General features: G+C 48.2%; 1 protein-coding gene across 3 annotated transcripts in view; it reads right to left on the bottom strand.

The window, feature by feature from the left end:
• Positions 1-1,809: 1,809 nt before the first annotated feature.
• Positions 1,810-17,341, bottom strand: part of cmpy (crimpy) — a 343,488-nt gene continuing 327,956 nt past the window's right edge. For 2 of the 3 annotated variants that reach the window (XM_025305801.1, XM_025305803.1), the window contains exons 7-12: positions 16,376-16,558; positions 15,002-15,184; positions 9,703-10,049; positions 8,136-8,489; positions 7,700-7,900; positions 1,810-6,564 (exon numbers count right to left, since the gene is read on the bottom strand). In XM_025305801.1, the coding sequence (XP_025161586.1) occupies positions 6,325-6,564; positions 7,700-7,900; positions 8,136-8,489; positions 9,703-10,049; positions 15,002-15,184; positions 16,376-16,558 (1,508 nt within the window). In that variant the 3' untranslated portion in view covers positions 1,810-6,324. The remainder of the gene's footprint in view (positions 6,565-7,699; positions 7,901-8,135; positions 8,490-9,702; positions 10,050-15,001; positions 15,185-16,375; positions 16,559-17,341) is intronic. The other variant, XM_025305806.1, reaches the window with a different exon arrangement.

The following is a 17,341-nucleotide window of genomic DNA, read 5'->3' on the forward strand; positions in this document are numbered from 1 at the left end:
ATTTCTTTCAATAACACGAGACGGAAGTGACGAGCGCGTCGCGCACGGCTGCTGCTGATGGAATAAGGTCGAATACGCGAGGCGCACGAGTATTAATACGAAGGGCAAAAAGTGTCGTCGCTCGCGAGCCGATCAACACAATCGGCCCGCGATGTAAACATTGCGGGCCTCGGCGGCGGTTGAAGCAAGAGAGACTTGCCCTTGGGCGTCTCTTCTTTTCTCGAAGGTTCCGGAACGACGAGGGGAATGCGAGGAGGCCTTTCAACTGTACGCGACATTGACTTTGCTTTATTTACTGATTACTGAAAATAAAGAAAATTACTCTGTCGAAGCATCGGACATTTGTTAGCTTTATGTTAATTAAAGAGGAATGTGTACGACTGGAAAATGTGTTAACAACTAATTGTATAGAGTGTCAAAGTTGTTGCGACGCCGTTTTCGGAAAATAATTAAAAGTCATGGTAGCGTTAAAGAGTGGAATTTCATCCCATGCGAATTTGGTCTCGTTCTTATTACATGTTCGATTATCCGCTGCGGACAATAACTCTTCTACTTTTCATCTAATATTCAATGATGATAAATACCATTTAATTGCATTCGTTTGCCTGTTTTTATTTCGAAAATAAAAAAAGTTATACCAAGGTGAGATTTCACCCATGGCAACATCAACGTGATTTTCTTTGATGCTTTCTTTAAAAGTTCAGATATTTCGTCGACTCGCGGGATATTTATAATCGGAGTCTCGTCGCGTTAATTAACACGTGCTCCTCCGAGCGGATCGAATGCTCACCGACGGCCGCTGTCAGTGACACGAGCGAATATCCGGAGCGGACGGGATGCTGAATCGAGAAGCAGGACGAAGGTAACGCGGGACGCGGACAACGATATATAATGCGTCTCCAAACGTGTCAAATCGTTTATTATACAGGAGACTTTGATACGGCAACATGTATTCGAAGATTTAATATTTAATACGTACTTTCATTTTTCCTGCTTCTCCCCCTCCCCCCCTACTGCTCTTTTAGACCTCCGGGCATAATCTGGCATAGAGACGGCAACTGTGGTTGCAGCACGGACATAAACCTTCTGAAAGGGGATGTAGCACGGACTTCCACCACATGCAGATTTTACCACTGAGACCTGAAAGTGGATGTATCAGTGAGTTCCCCTCTCAAAATGGATGCAGATGGCGTCCTTTCTCAGTGCGGAAAGTCGGTGTCGCGGGAAATGCCATGTTGCAGGTTTCTCTCTGAGATATACACATATATAAGCTGTAATACTCAACGTCTCGCTACACGGAATTATACAAATAACCTGTCAATTAGTGACACAATGTTTATACATATGTAGAGCGGGTTGAACTAAACAGGTAATTCCTCTACCGTACTGCAAATTATGCAATTGCTTGAATTTAAATACATTTGTCGTGTGTGCGGATAAAATACATCGAACTAATCTCATGCTAATTTACACATGGTGCTTTTATCATTGCGGGACAATTTAAAAAGACATATACGTTTCGAGCGTACGTCTATATATTTGCTATTTCCAGAATATCACAGACCAGTGACCAGACCAGGTCCAGAAACAGACCAGAGACATGTCTTTTGAGAATAATTGAGAATAAAGAAAGCACACGGTAATTGCTTCTTTTTAACGTTGCTCATTCGCATTATAAGATTACATCTTTAATATGCGGTTGAGAAGAAAAGGACCATAATTTTTAATTTATTTCTGTTTCTTCTTTTTTTTTTATATATATGGAGATTATTTTCGTAAAATAACGGATAAATGAACAAAATACACACGATAGGAAGATCGTATTGTTTATTCTTACCAGCGATACGGTGATTTACATTATTTGAATATATGCGCATAAACGGAGGAATTAAAAAGGAATTAAAATAACGAAAGCTTCGCGCGCGTGTTTTGCATCGAATTTCCGATTACAACATCACATATCAACAATTTTATTTAATCTCGGTTTATTTAACATACAAGAGCTATTTTTCAACATTGCGCGTCCAGTATGTATAGCTGTATAATGTACGTATATGTTAAGTAAATCTAAGTTACACTGATATGATCACGTTACAGGGAATTTGTACAAAGAGCGCACAAGTCAATACTACTCGATTTGTTCGTGGCTGCTGCATTCAAAAACCGGTCGTAACGCTCGATTCATAAAACTGTAAGTCTCTCTTCCTCTATTCTCTAATATCTCAATAATGTGTCCTCCCATATAAATCGCGAGAAAGTGTACGCGCGTAGCATATTTCTCCTTTGAATTTCATGATGGTGATTTAGCAAAAATCAAGAACCTCGTTTTCGTACATCAGAGTACTGCGTTCAACGGTACAGAAACAAAATTTAACGGTCAGAAATTTTGTATTTTCAACGTTGTAAGAGATTCGAGTAGTAATGCGTTGCTTGGAATTTTCGCTTGGGAAAAGTTAACTTCAGATTTACAAACAAATATACACGCGTATACATCGATCACCGAATAAATAGTTATACCGCCATTTTACGGACCACTCCATACGACTTTTTCGGGACACCTTATAGATTAGGCTCTGTCATCTCGAGGCGGGTAATCAGGCATCTAGCGCGGGATATAAAATGTGTTCCCATCGTACACTCCGTGTGATGTCTTAAGTTACAAATTTTCTATAAATACAGCATATTTCCTCAGTGTATATTTCTTTTTCTCCTGTTCTCTTTCTCTTTATTTTCAACGACACAGATTACACGCGATAATGTAATTTCACCTCAAGTTTGAACGGCAAATTTTAAACGTCGGTCGAATCGATTGACGTCAAAACGTGACATTTGCGTCGCCTCTTAGTTCTTCGCCGCGAAACGAGCGCGGATTCGCCTCGCTTTTTGCAGACGAGGTCGGCAAAAAAGAAAAGCGAGCCGCGTTTAATCCGCTTCTTCGTCGCCGCGATTGATTAAACGGCGTCATTAGATGCTTCCTCCCCGGCCAGGTCGGTGCCGGTTCGAAGTCGGGAGAATAAATCGAACATGCTGGACCGGTAAATCGCAAATCCTGGAGAGGATGGGGCGGGATACATGGGGATACGGGGGCGGGAAGTGGATGCGGGCGTCGGTACGTTACAAAATTTTCTCGAGACAGAGAGAGATCGCAAACATTCGCTCGCGAAGCGCAGACGAAACGTCCGAATCCCGTTTATCACAAATTTTTATTGTATGCTGCACCGTTTACTGTGTGGTAAGTTCGTGTGCTCGTCACCGAGGACCGGCTGTGTATATGTGTGCTAAATTATTATTACTATCGTTATCGTTTGTCGTTATTGTTACCTGTCGACGTTATTGTTACGAACATCCTGCGTTACGATAACAACGAAAAGAATAATCCTTACAGATAGTACATGTGTGCGTGTATGTGTGTGTGTGTGTGTGTATATATATATATATGTATGTATGTATATGTATATATATAGATACACACACACACACGCGCGCGCACATCCTCCTGGGTTTGCCTCGTCTCGATACACTACATAGATATTGTCTCCGAAGTACATACACACGTGCGAGATACAGCCTGCGGTTTATTTATTAGACGATAACGTAAGATATGCACATACGCGTGCGATTACACGCGTAGTTTAACGTATAAATAAGTCTAATGTAGGCTACCACGGTTACACGAGAGATATGTAAAGACAAGAGTGTCACATTGAAAAAATATATGTGTTTTAATTACGGGGTCATTGGGGTGGGACTGTCGAGGAGGGGAGGGGGGAGAGGGGAGGAAGAAGACGAGCTACGTGCGTATGTGTTTAAGCACATGGATATGTATGGTTCGTTTCGTGGTGGTGGCGCGTTGTCGTTCCGTGCTCGAGGACGATCGCTCGACAAGTCTCGACGATCTCGGTGCCCCCGTCTTCCATCTTGTCAACTCAATCTTCATCTCTATCCTTCTCCTTCTTCCTTCTTTCGTACCTTCTCCCGTCCGAGCCCGAGTCCTCTCGATTTCGCGCGTCGTTTCCGCTCGCGTTTCTCACGCGTCCCCGCACCACGTTCATCTCGCGTTGCACGTGCTGCCGCGTTATCTTATCTTAACTAGCGTATCGTTGCTGAGCGCGCGCACACGCTCGTCACCGCGGTATGAAATATGTGCGAACAAGGTGCGTCTATTCAAGCGTGCGATGTTAGCTTAATACGTCCGAAAATAATTCGGGTCACCACCCGAGAATTTCACCAAGCCACCGGAGAGAGCGAAACTTCCGGGCGCATATGTACAAGCAACCAAGAACTTGTGGAACGTAATCTCGTGTGTATGTGTGTGTGTGTGTGTGTGTGTGTACACGCGCGCGCGCGCGCGTACATGCGTGCGTGTGTGTACATATATACATGTACATACACGCCATAAAACGCTCGCTATCGTGATCCGCGCGCGCCGTTATTTCCGTTTGCATCGCCGAACGCAAATCGCACAAATCTTCAAAGTCGATAGTACCGCGCGACGGAGTTTCAAAGAGGGGTTTTTCTCGCGCGTCGTGTCGCTCGCCTTAATCTAAACTTTTACGGTATATGTACACATGTGTCCGTCTCGTGTGTGCATATGTGTGTACGTGGGTGTACATACGTCTCTTTCTTCCGTCGCGATGCGAGTCGTGGCTGCGATCGACGCCCACGCTACCGGTAGACGACGAATCTTCGGCGTCCTCGTTTCGCGATTACAACGCAATTAAAGAACTCCTCGGATATATAAATATTACACATTGCGTTCCACGAAATTGCGAGAGTACGAGCGAGAGAGAGGGTCCTGCATTAATAATCAAAAGTAGAACATAGGAACAGTCTAATAACACAGCTGTTAACGGCTAAGCCTAAGTGATTAAGTCTATAAAACTTGCTCTCACGAGTCACGCGCGGCAGGTCGGTCTGGATAAATAATTCACAGTTAAACAATCGGGGAATTCGCAAACTGCGCCTCATTATCGTGAGAAAAAGCAAAACAAAAAAAAAAGATACAAGCATACCCAAGGGTTACTACTAGGAAATGCGCGAAACAACGTGCCGCGCGGTGAACAAATCTAACATATTGAATAATAATATCCTTGGAATACGAGGAAATATAAATAATGAATAAAAAAAGGATTTCTTCTTAAGCTCGTTGAAGGAAAAGACACTCGATCGTCGATTGCGCGTCGAATCGCCGCGAGAATCTAAACATCCGTAGAAAGAGGAAAAGGCAAAGTAGAGCGCGACCAGGAAAGAGACGGAAAAAAAATGTTTTCTTTTTCATCCTCATACAAACGCTCGTTGATACAACACGCGAGATAGTAATGATGGTCCAGAGATCAAGGGAACTAATACTAAGGTTTAGACTTATCCCCGTTATGAATTTCCCATTTAATTTAGAGGCCTACTATACGGGTTAACATTAATAACATTTACCTATGTTATATTAACTGTAAGATTACGCTACGTTCAATTATATTATATAATTTACAGATTACACGATATTAAGTTAAGTTATACGAGAGGGACGAGGGAGAGGAGGAGCTCTCGGCAAAATGTGTTATGAGTTTGTCGCGAATTAGCGGTTTTCTCTCGCTTCTCCCACTTCCACTTGCACTTTCTCTCTCTCTATCTCTCTCTCTCTCCCTCTCCCTCCCCCCCCTCTCTCTCTCTCTCTCTCTCGCTCTCTTTCTCTTACATCGAAGTTTGCAACACTCTCACTCTCCGTCGCTTACGGATTAATACTGAACCTACGCGAAGTATTTTCAGCCGTACCCAAAGAGAGAGAGACAAATGGACAGAGGCTCTCGTATTCGCGCGCGTCCGCGCTTTATCCTTGAATTAGCGCGACGTTAACGGCGTTTTTACGCGCGCGTGTCGCGCCGATGATAGCGTCCTGTCGCCGCGAGGCTATAAATCGTCGAGCTATAAATCATGCGCGCTCTCTGTTATTAACTCTTAAACATTCCCTCGCCTGTTCATAAATAAGCGTGCGAATAATTCAGCGCGTACGCGCGATTACCGCGCGGATTCGATCTGTGACTTTGTAATTGTTATTTTTATCGCTCGTTCGAGGAATTCGCTGCGAATTGAAGATCAGCTCGCGCGGCACACAGCGCGGGAAGATCCGTCCCGTTTAAGAGTTAACGCCGATGCGCGTCGGAGTGGAGGTTTTAGATCGCCGTCGCGTGGAGGTTTTAGATCGCCGGCTATCCGGCGATCGCGTATAAAATAGTCCGGCGGACCGCTCCCGTCCGGTGGTCGTTCTCGTCGATGTCGACCGGTCTCGGCCGGTCCCTCTCTCTTTGGGCTTCACACACACACAGTCTTTTACAGAGGTACGATCTTCTCGTTCCGATGCACTGGCGTGTCGTACACGGGCACACACTTGTAATACTGCGGCGGGTACGACGCGTACGACGCTTCTGAGGGCGACAGACGGCCGCGGAATCGGCTGCGTACGATGTGAACGATCAGCAACAGGCACAGCATCGCGAGTACGACGATCAGCGTAATCGGCACTGTGCCCCAGCCTCGGCCTGTCTGACTGATCTCGTTCTCCTTCGTGCTCTGCAACAAAACGTTCAAATCGCTTGCGATAGACTACTATCCGTTAAGTTCGAGCGGTTGTTGCGCTGAATTTTACTCAGCGGTCTCGGTTCTGCCAAGAATACTCGGAACCGAGCCGAGAACCGCCTTGAGACGCGAGATACGTTTCAACGGATGCATCTCAAATAGATTTGAACTAGCTCGCTTGAGATACTTGGATGAAAATCTGTCTTCAAGCTTGAGCTTCTATTTCTCATTGTTGAACGACCAATTTTTCTCGAGGGCAGCACACTCGTGCGTGCACATATCGGGTTTCGCTACTTTATTCTCATATTTTGATTTGCAACTTTCTCTCTGCAGCAGCTTGCTGCAAAGAAAGAGAGATCTTGATTTCTATTCTTTCCTAGAGGCCTTCCGCGGAGCAAAGAGATCACTTACTTATTCTTTTCATGTAATATCCTTGAACTCGATGAGATTAATGCTCGACTCGGTGTCCGAGTCTTAGTCGACTCCTAATTACGACAATGTACAGAGACTAGTGCGAGATTTGTACCACGGAGGGGGGAAGATGCAATTGAATGTTAGTTAATATACAGGGTGTCTTAAGAACACCGGAATACTTACTGACTTTTGCAAATTTCAAAATCATCAAATTAACAAAAACCAGGGCACTATTGTGACAACATATTCTTGAGACTAAATAAAGCAAGAAAGTCTAGTACCACTTTTGTCTTCCGACAAATAGTTAGCGAGATATCGTAAGATTAATACTGATAAAGTTACCAAGTTTTCCTCAAATATCCAACAAAATAAAAAAATAAATAAAAATATGTTTTAGACAAGAGTTGTTCAAATTAATTGGTAGAAAAAAAAAAAAAAAACAGTGTAATAAAAAATAAGGGTTCCCATTTAAAAAACGCAAGTTGATCTCCAAACGACTTTGAAGGTCATGGCCAGAGGGTCAAATTCAAGGTCACCATCAAGTCCGTTACTCGATTTTCTACAACTTTTGTATTTAAAGTTTTTCATGAAAATTTGATCCCGCCAAGTTATCCGGGGTTATTCCGGTATTTTTAAGACACCCTGTATACTATATATTATAATATCGCGGATACGTTCGAAAGAGTATATCAAAGATCGATCGCCTGGGACTCACAGTGATCGGGCATACCGGGCAACAAGTGCCCGGTTTCGGCGGCAATGGATTACTGCAGGCGACCGAGCAGATGGTCTCCTTGCAATTGAGCCTGCCGCCGGTCTCGCAAGTGCACGTGGTGCAGCTGTTCGGATGCCAGGTTGATCCCTCCGCGTGGGTCTCGTTCAAATGGTCCATGCACGAGGCGCGACAGCGGCAAATCTGCGGAGGAGGGCGACACAGGATTCTTAGATGTATCTCGTCGCGAGACGGGAGACCCATTGACGGAGTTGAAGCGTAATGTCGGAGTTGAAGCGTAAATTCGTTCGGTTCGGAGAGACGGAAGCCTGTGCGAAACTTCGTCCGGTAATTATCTATCGTTTTTTTTCCCGACTTTATAGAATTCTGCCGGAAAAGGCTGACCCCAGGACGAATTGGACTGCGCAAGGACACTCACCGGACAGCCGCGCTTGTTCGTCTTGTAGCCGAAGCTACAGCGCTTCCTGCATCCGACGAGCGGCGGGCAAGCGGCGGTGGGCGGCTTGCACTCGCAGAAGGTGCAGTCGTTCTCGTCCATGACGAGGCCTCGTTCGCAGTGGAGATCGCACTTCACCTCGGGGCATACCCGCTTGTCGTTATTCGTCGTCAGAGCGGTGTCGTTCGTGGGGTAACGCGGCGCCCCGCCGGTTTGACACGCGCACACCGAGCAGCCGTCCTCGTCCTTGACGAGGTCGCAGTTGAGCCCACAGTGCGGCAACTCCGGACAGACTTTATAATCCTCGGGCACCGCATCCGACGCGGACTCGACCTCCTGCAGACGAGAGGGTGAGTGAGAGTGAGAGAGAGAGAGAGAGAGAGAGTGAGAGAGAGAGAGAGAGAGAGAGAGAGAGTGAGAGAGAGAGAGAGAGAGAGAGAGAGAGAGAGAGAGAGAGAGAGAGTTCGCCACCGTTTGCGAGATAGAAGCCCGTGCACGCCGGCGGCCGGCGAGAGACCGCCGGAATTTCTCTTATCCGGCAACTTGCTCGGGGCCGGCGGCAGTGGGGGAAAGCGGGCAGGACGATAGTTCCGCGAAGAAATCTTCTCCGGGCTACAGGTATGTTTCAGATAAGAGAAACTGCGCGCCGCGGTGGTTCCTCTCTCCGGTCTGCCAGGTCACGCCTTGTGTGTACGCGACGCGCTGCGCGAACAACACGTTCGTACTCCTCCGAGTAGGGTTGTGATAGCGCTTGTGAGGGCGTTCCGCGATGCACGGAGAGACGTCACCAGGCTGGGAGAGAGAGAGAGAGAGAGAGAGCGCATTGTCGTCGCGGGTAATCGTCAGTCAGGACGACGGAACCGGGGGAACGGATCTTGTTTATCGTATCGCACTGTCGGTCTTCTCCACCGCTGTCGCCTTCTAACATCTCGGCCACGACGTCGGCCCCGTTAACGCGAGATACGTCTCGGAAAGTTCAAGTGAGTCAAGCCGATTTACTTGCGCAAACGCGTATTTACGCCGGAGCGTGAGCCCTTCGCAACGATTTCTCTCGCTTCCGATTATGGCGCCGCGTCTTTTCGACGAACCGGGTCAACCGGCAGCTATTGGTATCCTGAATGTCTGCGAAATTGCAACGAACTTCTGCAACGCGGAAGCTGCGCGGTAGAGAAGTCCGCGACCCTCTCTCGGTCTCGAAGACGTTTAACCCTCGTGTTACCATCGTGATACCTCGATCGTGCCGGAAGATTAATTCGCTCCGTTGAACAAGAATAAGTAAATATTTTGGGTTGTTTCGAGACGCTCTAAGAGAGAAGGAATGCGAGTGTCATGGAGACGTGTGAAACTTTTACAACAAGTGTTTGGAAGTGCTGAAACAAGAAGCTGAAGAGCGTTCACGTGTCAGTAATTAACGATCAAACGGCTGTACAGCTGAGCTACTGAAAACTGAAAGCTGATACGCTGATACGTATGTTTGGTAGCCGAAACCCGCTGTAAAATAAGATCCGACTGTCCACGAAGCTTTAGCTAATCATCAGCAGATTCTTACCAGATCATCGACGCACTCGCAGATCTGACAGTTATTCTTGTCCGTGCGGAAGCCGTGGAAACATTTCATCTCGCAGTCGAGCAAGGACGTCTTGCAGGACTCGTCGAAACGGTTGTAGACGGTCATGTTGGTCGGTGACGGGCAGTGGGGACAGCACTCGCCAGGATCGGGCGGTATCGCGTTCTCGCAGGACTTGCACATGGTCGTCTGGCAGGACGCGGTGCCGTCCTCGTTGCAGATGCAGGTGATGCAGTCGCTCTGTTTCCACTCCTCGCCGAGTTTCCTCGAGACACCCTCGTGCAGGCAGTTCTGCGGCTTCTCCTCGGGTTTCGCCCAGGAGATCGGATCTGTGTGAGAGGATCAACGACGGAGAATGAAACGGAAGAACGAGGAAAATCGTCTTTTGCGATCATGTGACGCTCTCAAACGGAATTTAATTCCCTATTAAAGCCCTCTCAGCGCTCTCCGATAAGTTTCAAAAGAAGAATATCTATTTGTGTGTATACATATGTGTAAAAATTATTTATAAACCATCTCTTTAACCACACACACACACACACACACATGCATCCCGCGTATATAATATATTATATTTGAAACTTAATTTCCTGGCCGCTTCAAAAAGTTTGGATTATTTATTTATGTATAGCTATATATATGTGTATATATATATATCACGCGCGTGCACACAGACATACACACACACACACACACACACAAAATATATATATATACGGGAAATATTGCCCAGGACGGTTTATAAATAACTCACGGCGTAACCGGCGAAGCGTCGCTAACCCAAATATGGTAGTTTTGTAAGCGGACGAGGAAAACTTGGGCGAGTGCTTCAGTGTTCCCAGAGTTTGCGAACTCTTGCGACTAAAATTGTTGCGACGGATTTTTCGACGTCGCGCGCGCGCGCGCGCGCGCGTCCTCGCCTGCTCGCTCGTCCTGAGAAAAATCGCAACCTCGCACAAACTCCAATCACATTTTTAACAAGTCGCGCGTTCCTTCAATGCGACGGACGAATTTCAAACTCAAGCCGGAGCTCGGGCTCGACGACGAGGACGGCGACGTCGTCGGTGACGACGGTGAATCGCGTTATTAGCGAGGCAATCGCTAATTATGCACATGAGATTACAAGAGAGAGAGAGATTTAATCGAGCGCGCGATTACGCGCTCTTCGGCGATCAAGTCATTATTCGGCGATTTTCCACAGACGACAAGCGCCCGGTAATCATCAAAGCGGCGGAAATTGCAGAATCTCATGAAGATTTGCAATCTCTCTCTCGCTTAATATTCATAGTCCCCTTAACGCGCACACGTACACATGCACGCTCGCGGCCGCGCTGCCTCTCTTACGCCTCGGTCGTTAATAACTCGCGAAAATCTGATTAACCGCGATATTATTTCGTTACACGGCCGACCGGGATCGTATCGCTGCCATTAAAGCTGTCGAGCGTTTTTAACATAAAGCCCAACGATTAAGCTCCTCGCGATGACTAGGCTATTCACGCGGGTGTCGTGCATCGCTTAGGGCGCTTTTATTTGTCCGCTTTGCCTCCCTTTCTGTCCTCTTCCCTTTCTATCTCCCGTGCTCATGCACACACACACACATACACACACACACTCTCTCTCTCTCTCTCTCTCTCTCTCTCTCTCTTTTTCTCTCTCCCTCTCCCTCTCTTTCTTTCTCTTTGCACAACCGAGTACCTCCGCACGTGAAATTTACATGCCGAAGTACACTCCAGCTGGATAGTAAACCCTTGAGCGCTGATCTTTTCTGCATGAGACAGCGCTATACAGACGCTGTTTTTCTCCCAAGTCGCCATGTAGACGCTGATAGGAAGTGATCTCGTCATCGCGCCGGGAAATCTAAACAATTCCGCGAAATCAAGATTCTCTCCTCGTGGACGCTAGCACGAAAATACGAACACGCTCATCGCATACTCGTAGTAGACGTGCAATGTCGAAGATCGTGATGTCGAACTCGTGCTCGCGACAGACGCGCTGTGATAGCAGTCAGTTCTGCACTACCGATCGCTCTATTTTCGACAGGAAGATTTATTTCACATGTAAATTGGACACGCCGTTCTCTTCGAAAATTTTCCCAATTTCCTGCGCGCCGACCGCTGCCGTAAACTGCGGGAGAACCCTGTCCGACTTTCACTGACACGCGCGTCACACAGCGTCTCGAGGCCTTCAATTATTACGTGACACTTTGAGGGTCGATTTCAGCGTGTGTGCCTCCTTCCTGCATCATGAAAGAAACATGTGGGTCGAGCGGTCGGTGATGTGGGTGCACGATCTATCCTCGGATGTCCCATTTACGAGCGTTCATTCATAATCTCCCGAACTTTAAAGTGGCACATTCCCGTGAAAAATCGGCGCGGTAACGCACAAACGCAAAAACAATTTTCGCGAGCTTCCGCCAGCGGTGACTATTATTTTCTCGTCGTGGCATACGCGCGAACGTACAACGCGTGTTGAAAGGCGAAGAGAGAGAGAGAGAGAGAGAGAGAGAGAGAGAAAGAGAGAGAGAGGGAGAGGGAGAGAGAGAGAGAGAGAGAGGGAGAGAGAGAGAGAGAGAGAGAGAGAGAGAGAGAGAGAGAGAGAGAGAGAGAAAGAGAGAAAGAGAGAGAGAGAGAGAGAGAGAGAGAGAGGGAGAGAGGAGAGGAAGCGAGAAGGGGAGAGAATTTGCGGGAATTATTTTTATTAAATATGCTGGCCGCTGATGGTTGTTGGCGGCGGTCCCTTCACGTAATACGCTTCCCCGTCGTTTCACATATAGCCCGCCCGCCGGAAGAAGCTAAATTTGCGAGCTTTTGTAAGAAATATGAAAGGCCGCGTGTTCCTTTATGTTACTCGAGGGCCCTTTTTTCCTCTTTTATTCTGTTTCATTATTCGGGATGTTTCATTACTCTTTGTAATCCGCACTGCGACCAGTAAGGGGACGCTGCTATCGACGGCTAAATTGAGGGCAATAACAAGAGAGAGGGAGAGGGAGAGAAAAGGAGAGATAGAGAGAGAGAGAGAGAGAGAGAGAGAGAGAGTGCTTTGTAGAAAATATTAAAGATATAATATCAGCGAAAGAGAGAAAGAGAGGAAGAGAGAGAAAGAAAAGTAGAAAAAAATTAAGAGCCGACGGGAGCAGGACGATGACGGAAAGGCGCGTAAAGGATATATACGGGATGGAGAAAAGAAAACACAAATCTTTTTCCCTCCTCTTAAGGTCATAAAAAGCCACGCGAAAAATCACGTTCGAATCAATACTCCGCGGCAAGGGGGAGGTAGGGAGGGCGAAGGCCGGAGGAAAAATAATTAACCGGAGATGGGAGTGGAACGTTCGCAGCGCGAGTCGATCGCAAATATCGTTAACAGCTTTCATTGAGTCGGCAAATCGGTCGCGAAATATTTGTTTCTGCGATTAACACGCCGATTGGACACGCTTTCGCAACAAACACCAAAGAGAAAGAGAGAAGGAGGGAGGAAGATAACGAGGGGGAGAAAGAGGACATTTCTCCGGACAGTTTAATCCGGCCCGTATCGCTATTTACCATAGCGCGGCATCGGGGTTTACGTCAATATTTATTATTGTGTACTTTCCGACGAAAGCGTATTAATTAGATGAGGCATCGACCGTGTATGCGTGACCGATAATGCGAACTACAGCGCTAATGAATATTGTTAACAAGGTAAAACGCTATTTAACTGTCGTGCAGCCGTTTAAACACCGCTCCGTACGCGCGCGCACACACATATACACACACGCGCGCACACACACACACACACACACACACACACAGAGACCAAAAGCGAATTTACAGTATGATATAAAAGAGTATTTAATTGTCGGCAATCTCTATCTAATCGAGGGCAGTTTGGGCTCTGCGATATTCCGGGATAATACGTCTAAATACGTAATCGATCGAAACCGGCCGCGACAAAAAGTATGCTCGTGCATTTCGATCCGTGCGACACTTTTTTCTCGCCGACGCAATTAAATATCGTAATTACCGTCGACGAGATATACGCGCAGGGCTTCTCACTGCACGAAGCTCGAGCGCTCGCTCGCCTACGAGCGTGAAAAATGGTGAGTAACGTCGAGAGCGTAATCGAGCGATAATAAATCGATATCGTTAAGAGTCGGGAAGAGAGAGAGAGAGAGAGTAACCTCTTCCTCGTGGTAATAATGTTTCTAGTGTCATGATTTGTAGCTGTCTATGGCGCTCACGGTGGAAATGTTATTAAATTTTAAAACAGACACGGAACGCTATTAAGTCTGAAGCACACGCGCGCGCTCGTCCGTCCACTCGCTCGCTCGCGATTTCGCGAGATAAGAATGACTTCATTAAAATTCAACAGGTAGATCGAAAGTTCCGCAGCGAGGGCGGCGATGTAACTTTAAACGTCGTAACTTAAAAACCACCGCTCGCGATGATATATCGCATCTGGGCATTATCTCTGCTTACAATCTGCGCGACTAGCATTTATAATGCCGTTAACTCGCGCCGAGACTTTTCCTCGGGACGGACTTTACGAGCCCGGCCGCGCGATCGCGCCGATCCGATTGAAACGGCTCTCTCGGAGTCCTCGGCGTATTCTTTTTTTTTTTCCTAAATCACCGGTTAATTCAACTTGGTCAATCGATCTTCGCTCGACATAGCGTCAGCGCTGCACCGCGGAGCAACTAGAAATCGCTCTCACGCGTCGTCACGGGGAATTTTAAGTCGCACTCTCCGTGCTCGGGCTTGTCGGAGATTTCCAAGGAAAACTCCACTCGCTCCTTCGACGTCTCATTATCCACGTCACACATTGAACGGGCGGTCTCGCCCGGTAATGGGACGCTGTTCGTGTGCGCGCGTCCGCGGGAGACGCGTTGATTACGATCGGCCAGGAAGTCCTTCGTGTGTCGATATCTGAAATACATCGAGGCTACAAGCTCGACGAACAAGCTTGCCTCGTCAGATTGCAACTCGAGCATTTGGCGGAGAGAAGGAGAGGTCGCATCAGAACAGGCGGAAAAGAGACAAAGAGAGAAAGAGAGAAAGAGAGAGAGAGAGAGAGGCGAAGATAAAGGAAGTAGACACATGTAGAGAAAGAGTGAGAGCGAGAGAGCGAGAGAGCGAGAGAGCGAGAGAGCGAGAGAGAGAGAGAGAGAGAGAGAGAGAGAGAGAGAGAGAGAGAGAGAGAGAGAGAGAGAGAGAGAGAGAGAGAGCAGATCCGACATATCGATCCGACATACGACGTTCCTATCGGCTAACAGAAGCCAGTTTTGATTACGACCTTTCGTAATTACCTAGAGCTTTGCAGTCGTGAAGGGGGCAGCAACTACCGGGTGTCTCGGGCTTGGCCGCCCGCACCTCGACCGGCCGTTGATCAGGTCGGCATTTGGGCGGCGGACACGTCGGCACGCATTTGCAGACACCGTCATCCGTCAGAACGCTGTCCTCTGGACAGGTGAACTCGGCTCGGTGATGATCTGCGGAATCGACGGGACTTTGGACACCCTGAGCGTGCGTCATCGTCGTGGAATACAGACTATACGCGCGTGTTGTATTATTTTCCCGCCCGAGAGACACCGTTTCTCATCGTACACTGGTCAAACTGTTCCATTTAATAACGCGAGACAGGAAGCCGGCGAGAGAGAGAGAGAGAGAGAGAGAGAGAGAGAGAGAGAGAGAGAGAGAGAGAGAGAGAGAGAGAGAGAGAGAGAGAGAGAGAGAGATGCGACGTTTAGCGTTTACCAAACTTCATTCATTGCTAGGTCTCACTCGGAGTTAACATGGCGAGCGAGCGACATGTTCTTATACACAAAGAGCGCGACGCTCCGCCAGGGCCGATTGACACACCGACGAGGTATATACTAGGTTAAAGACCATCTGGGCAAATTTCGTGATCACAAAAAGGTAATTGCAGATAGATGATATTATTATCGACTGGTCTCAGTCGTCCGAGAGTCACCCGGATGTTTGGGCCGCAATGGGTACCAACTATGCAATTTGCAATTACCTCGGCGAGTTTGATCGCGATATCCACGCAGACTCACGACGAAATTATCGTTACTCAGGACTTGAGTTTTTGTTGAAGTTACTTGGCGAGTGTGAGGCGAAATTATCATTATTGTTACGACAATTCGCGACCACCCCGATGTTTCATCGATATGCGTACGGACTTGGAATTGGAGGCTATTGTTACTTCGAACTTGGGCTACTTGGCACCGAGTCTTTATCGGGATTATCACGTGAGTGACGAGTGAGAAGAAGGGGAGTTATATCATTACCACAACCGGACATTTATGCGAGGCCGCAATTTTGCAGTCACGATGATTCGGCACGGATCTGCCGCCGATAGGGCGGGTTACCGGACAGCGCGATTTTCCGCGCATACTGAAAATGTACCGACGATCTTGACTCGTAACCTCGTCGGTGACTCGGCGCGACGTTATCGTCGACTCGCTCGCGTCGCTTTATCGGCACGCATGACGGACGGCGAAATTCCGAAACGCGCGTGCGATAATATTCCAGCGGCGTATCATTTCCACGATCCAACGCGGCAGTTTCGAGTTTCCGCGAGCGCGCGGCCGCGCATTTCGCACGGCCGTTCGTTACACTCGGCAAACACTATTTTCCGCGAGCGAGAACACGACCCGTTTATACGGGGACTGCATTACCTGAGGGGACGCATCTGTAGCGCGGACAGCAGTCGCCGGGGGTGCCGGAAAATGCCCCTTTCGCCGCCACCGGCCGTTGACCCGGTTGGCACTTGTCGCCGTCGCCTGGACAATCCGCGCATTTGCAACCGCCGCTCTCGTTCGGCAGACTGTCCTGCGGGCATTTGGCGCCGTGAGCGGCTCCTTGAAACAGAAAAATCGCCGGCGGGATTAACGTCAAGAGCAGGAAATTCCCGGAGACGGTCGGACGGCGATATGTCCGTAGGACGACGGCGCCGCCACTCAAAAACGCTCCGCGTCGAAAGATAGCGCGCGCGCGCGCGCACGCCCAACCCTCCCCCTCCCCCCCCCGCCGCTTTCGGCGCAGCACCCTCAACTTCGTTAAACGCGCTTGAAATTGCGCCAATCTTAATCCCACCCTTCTTTTCTTCTCCCTCCGCCGTCCCTCAGCGTCGACTTCACGTCGTCGGCGATAATATAGAAATTAATGATAACGACACACTTTCCTCTCTCGCAGCGCCTCTCGCGCTAACTCGCCTATTTTTCATCCCCGAAACGCGGCGCGGGCAATTTTTCGAAAATAAATTTCGCACACCGCTCCATCCGGCTCGCTCCACCCTAATGAATCTCCCGAACCCTTTGCCATTAATAACTCGACAGGCAGCGCTCCGTAATTATGTTGATACATGTGACGCGCTCGACGCTGAAAAGCGAAAAAATGTCCGGTGAGCCGGCGAGGGCATCCGGAATCACCGGGGAGAATGTGTAACAACGCCGGCGACATTAATGTAAACTTTCGAATGACGAGGGAAAAGTGAGGTGTTCTGGTCGGACGTAGCGAGAATCGATTATTCCAGCCGGCGGATTACCCCGAGGACACGGACATTGTCCTACGCGAGCACTCTGCGACAGTTGGCGGCGGGACATCGCGAGAAAAATAGCGATCCCGATGAATGCCGGAGCGGA

The sequence above is a fragment of the Harpegnathos saltator genome, unplaced genomic scaffold, assembly GCF_003227715.2.
Source record: "Harpegnathos saltator strain DR-91 unplaced genomic scaffold, Hsal_v8.6 scaffold121, whole genome shotgun sequence".
Lineage (NCBI taxonomy): Eukaryota > Metazoa > Arthropoda > Insecta > Hymenoptera > Formicidae > Harpegnathos > Harpegnathos saltator.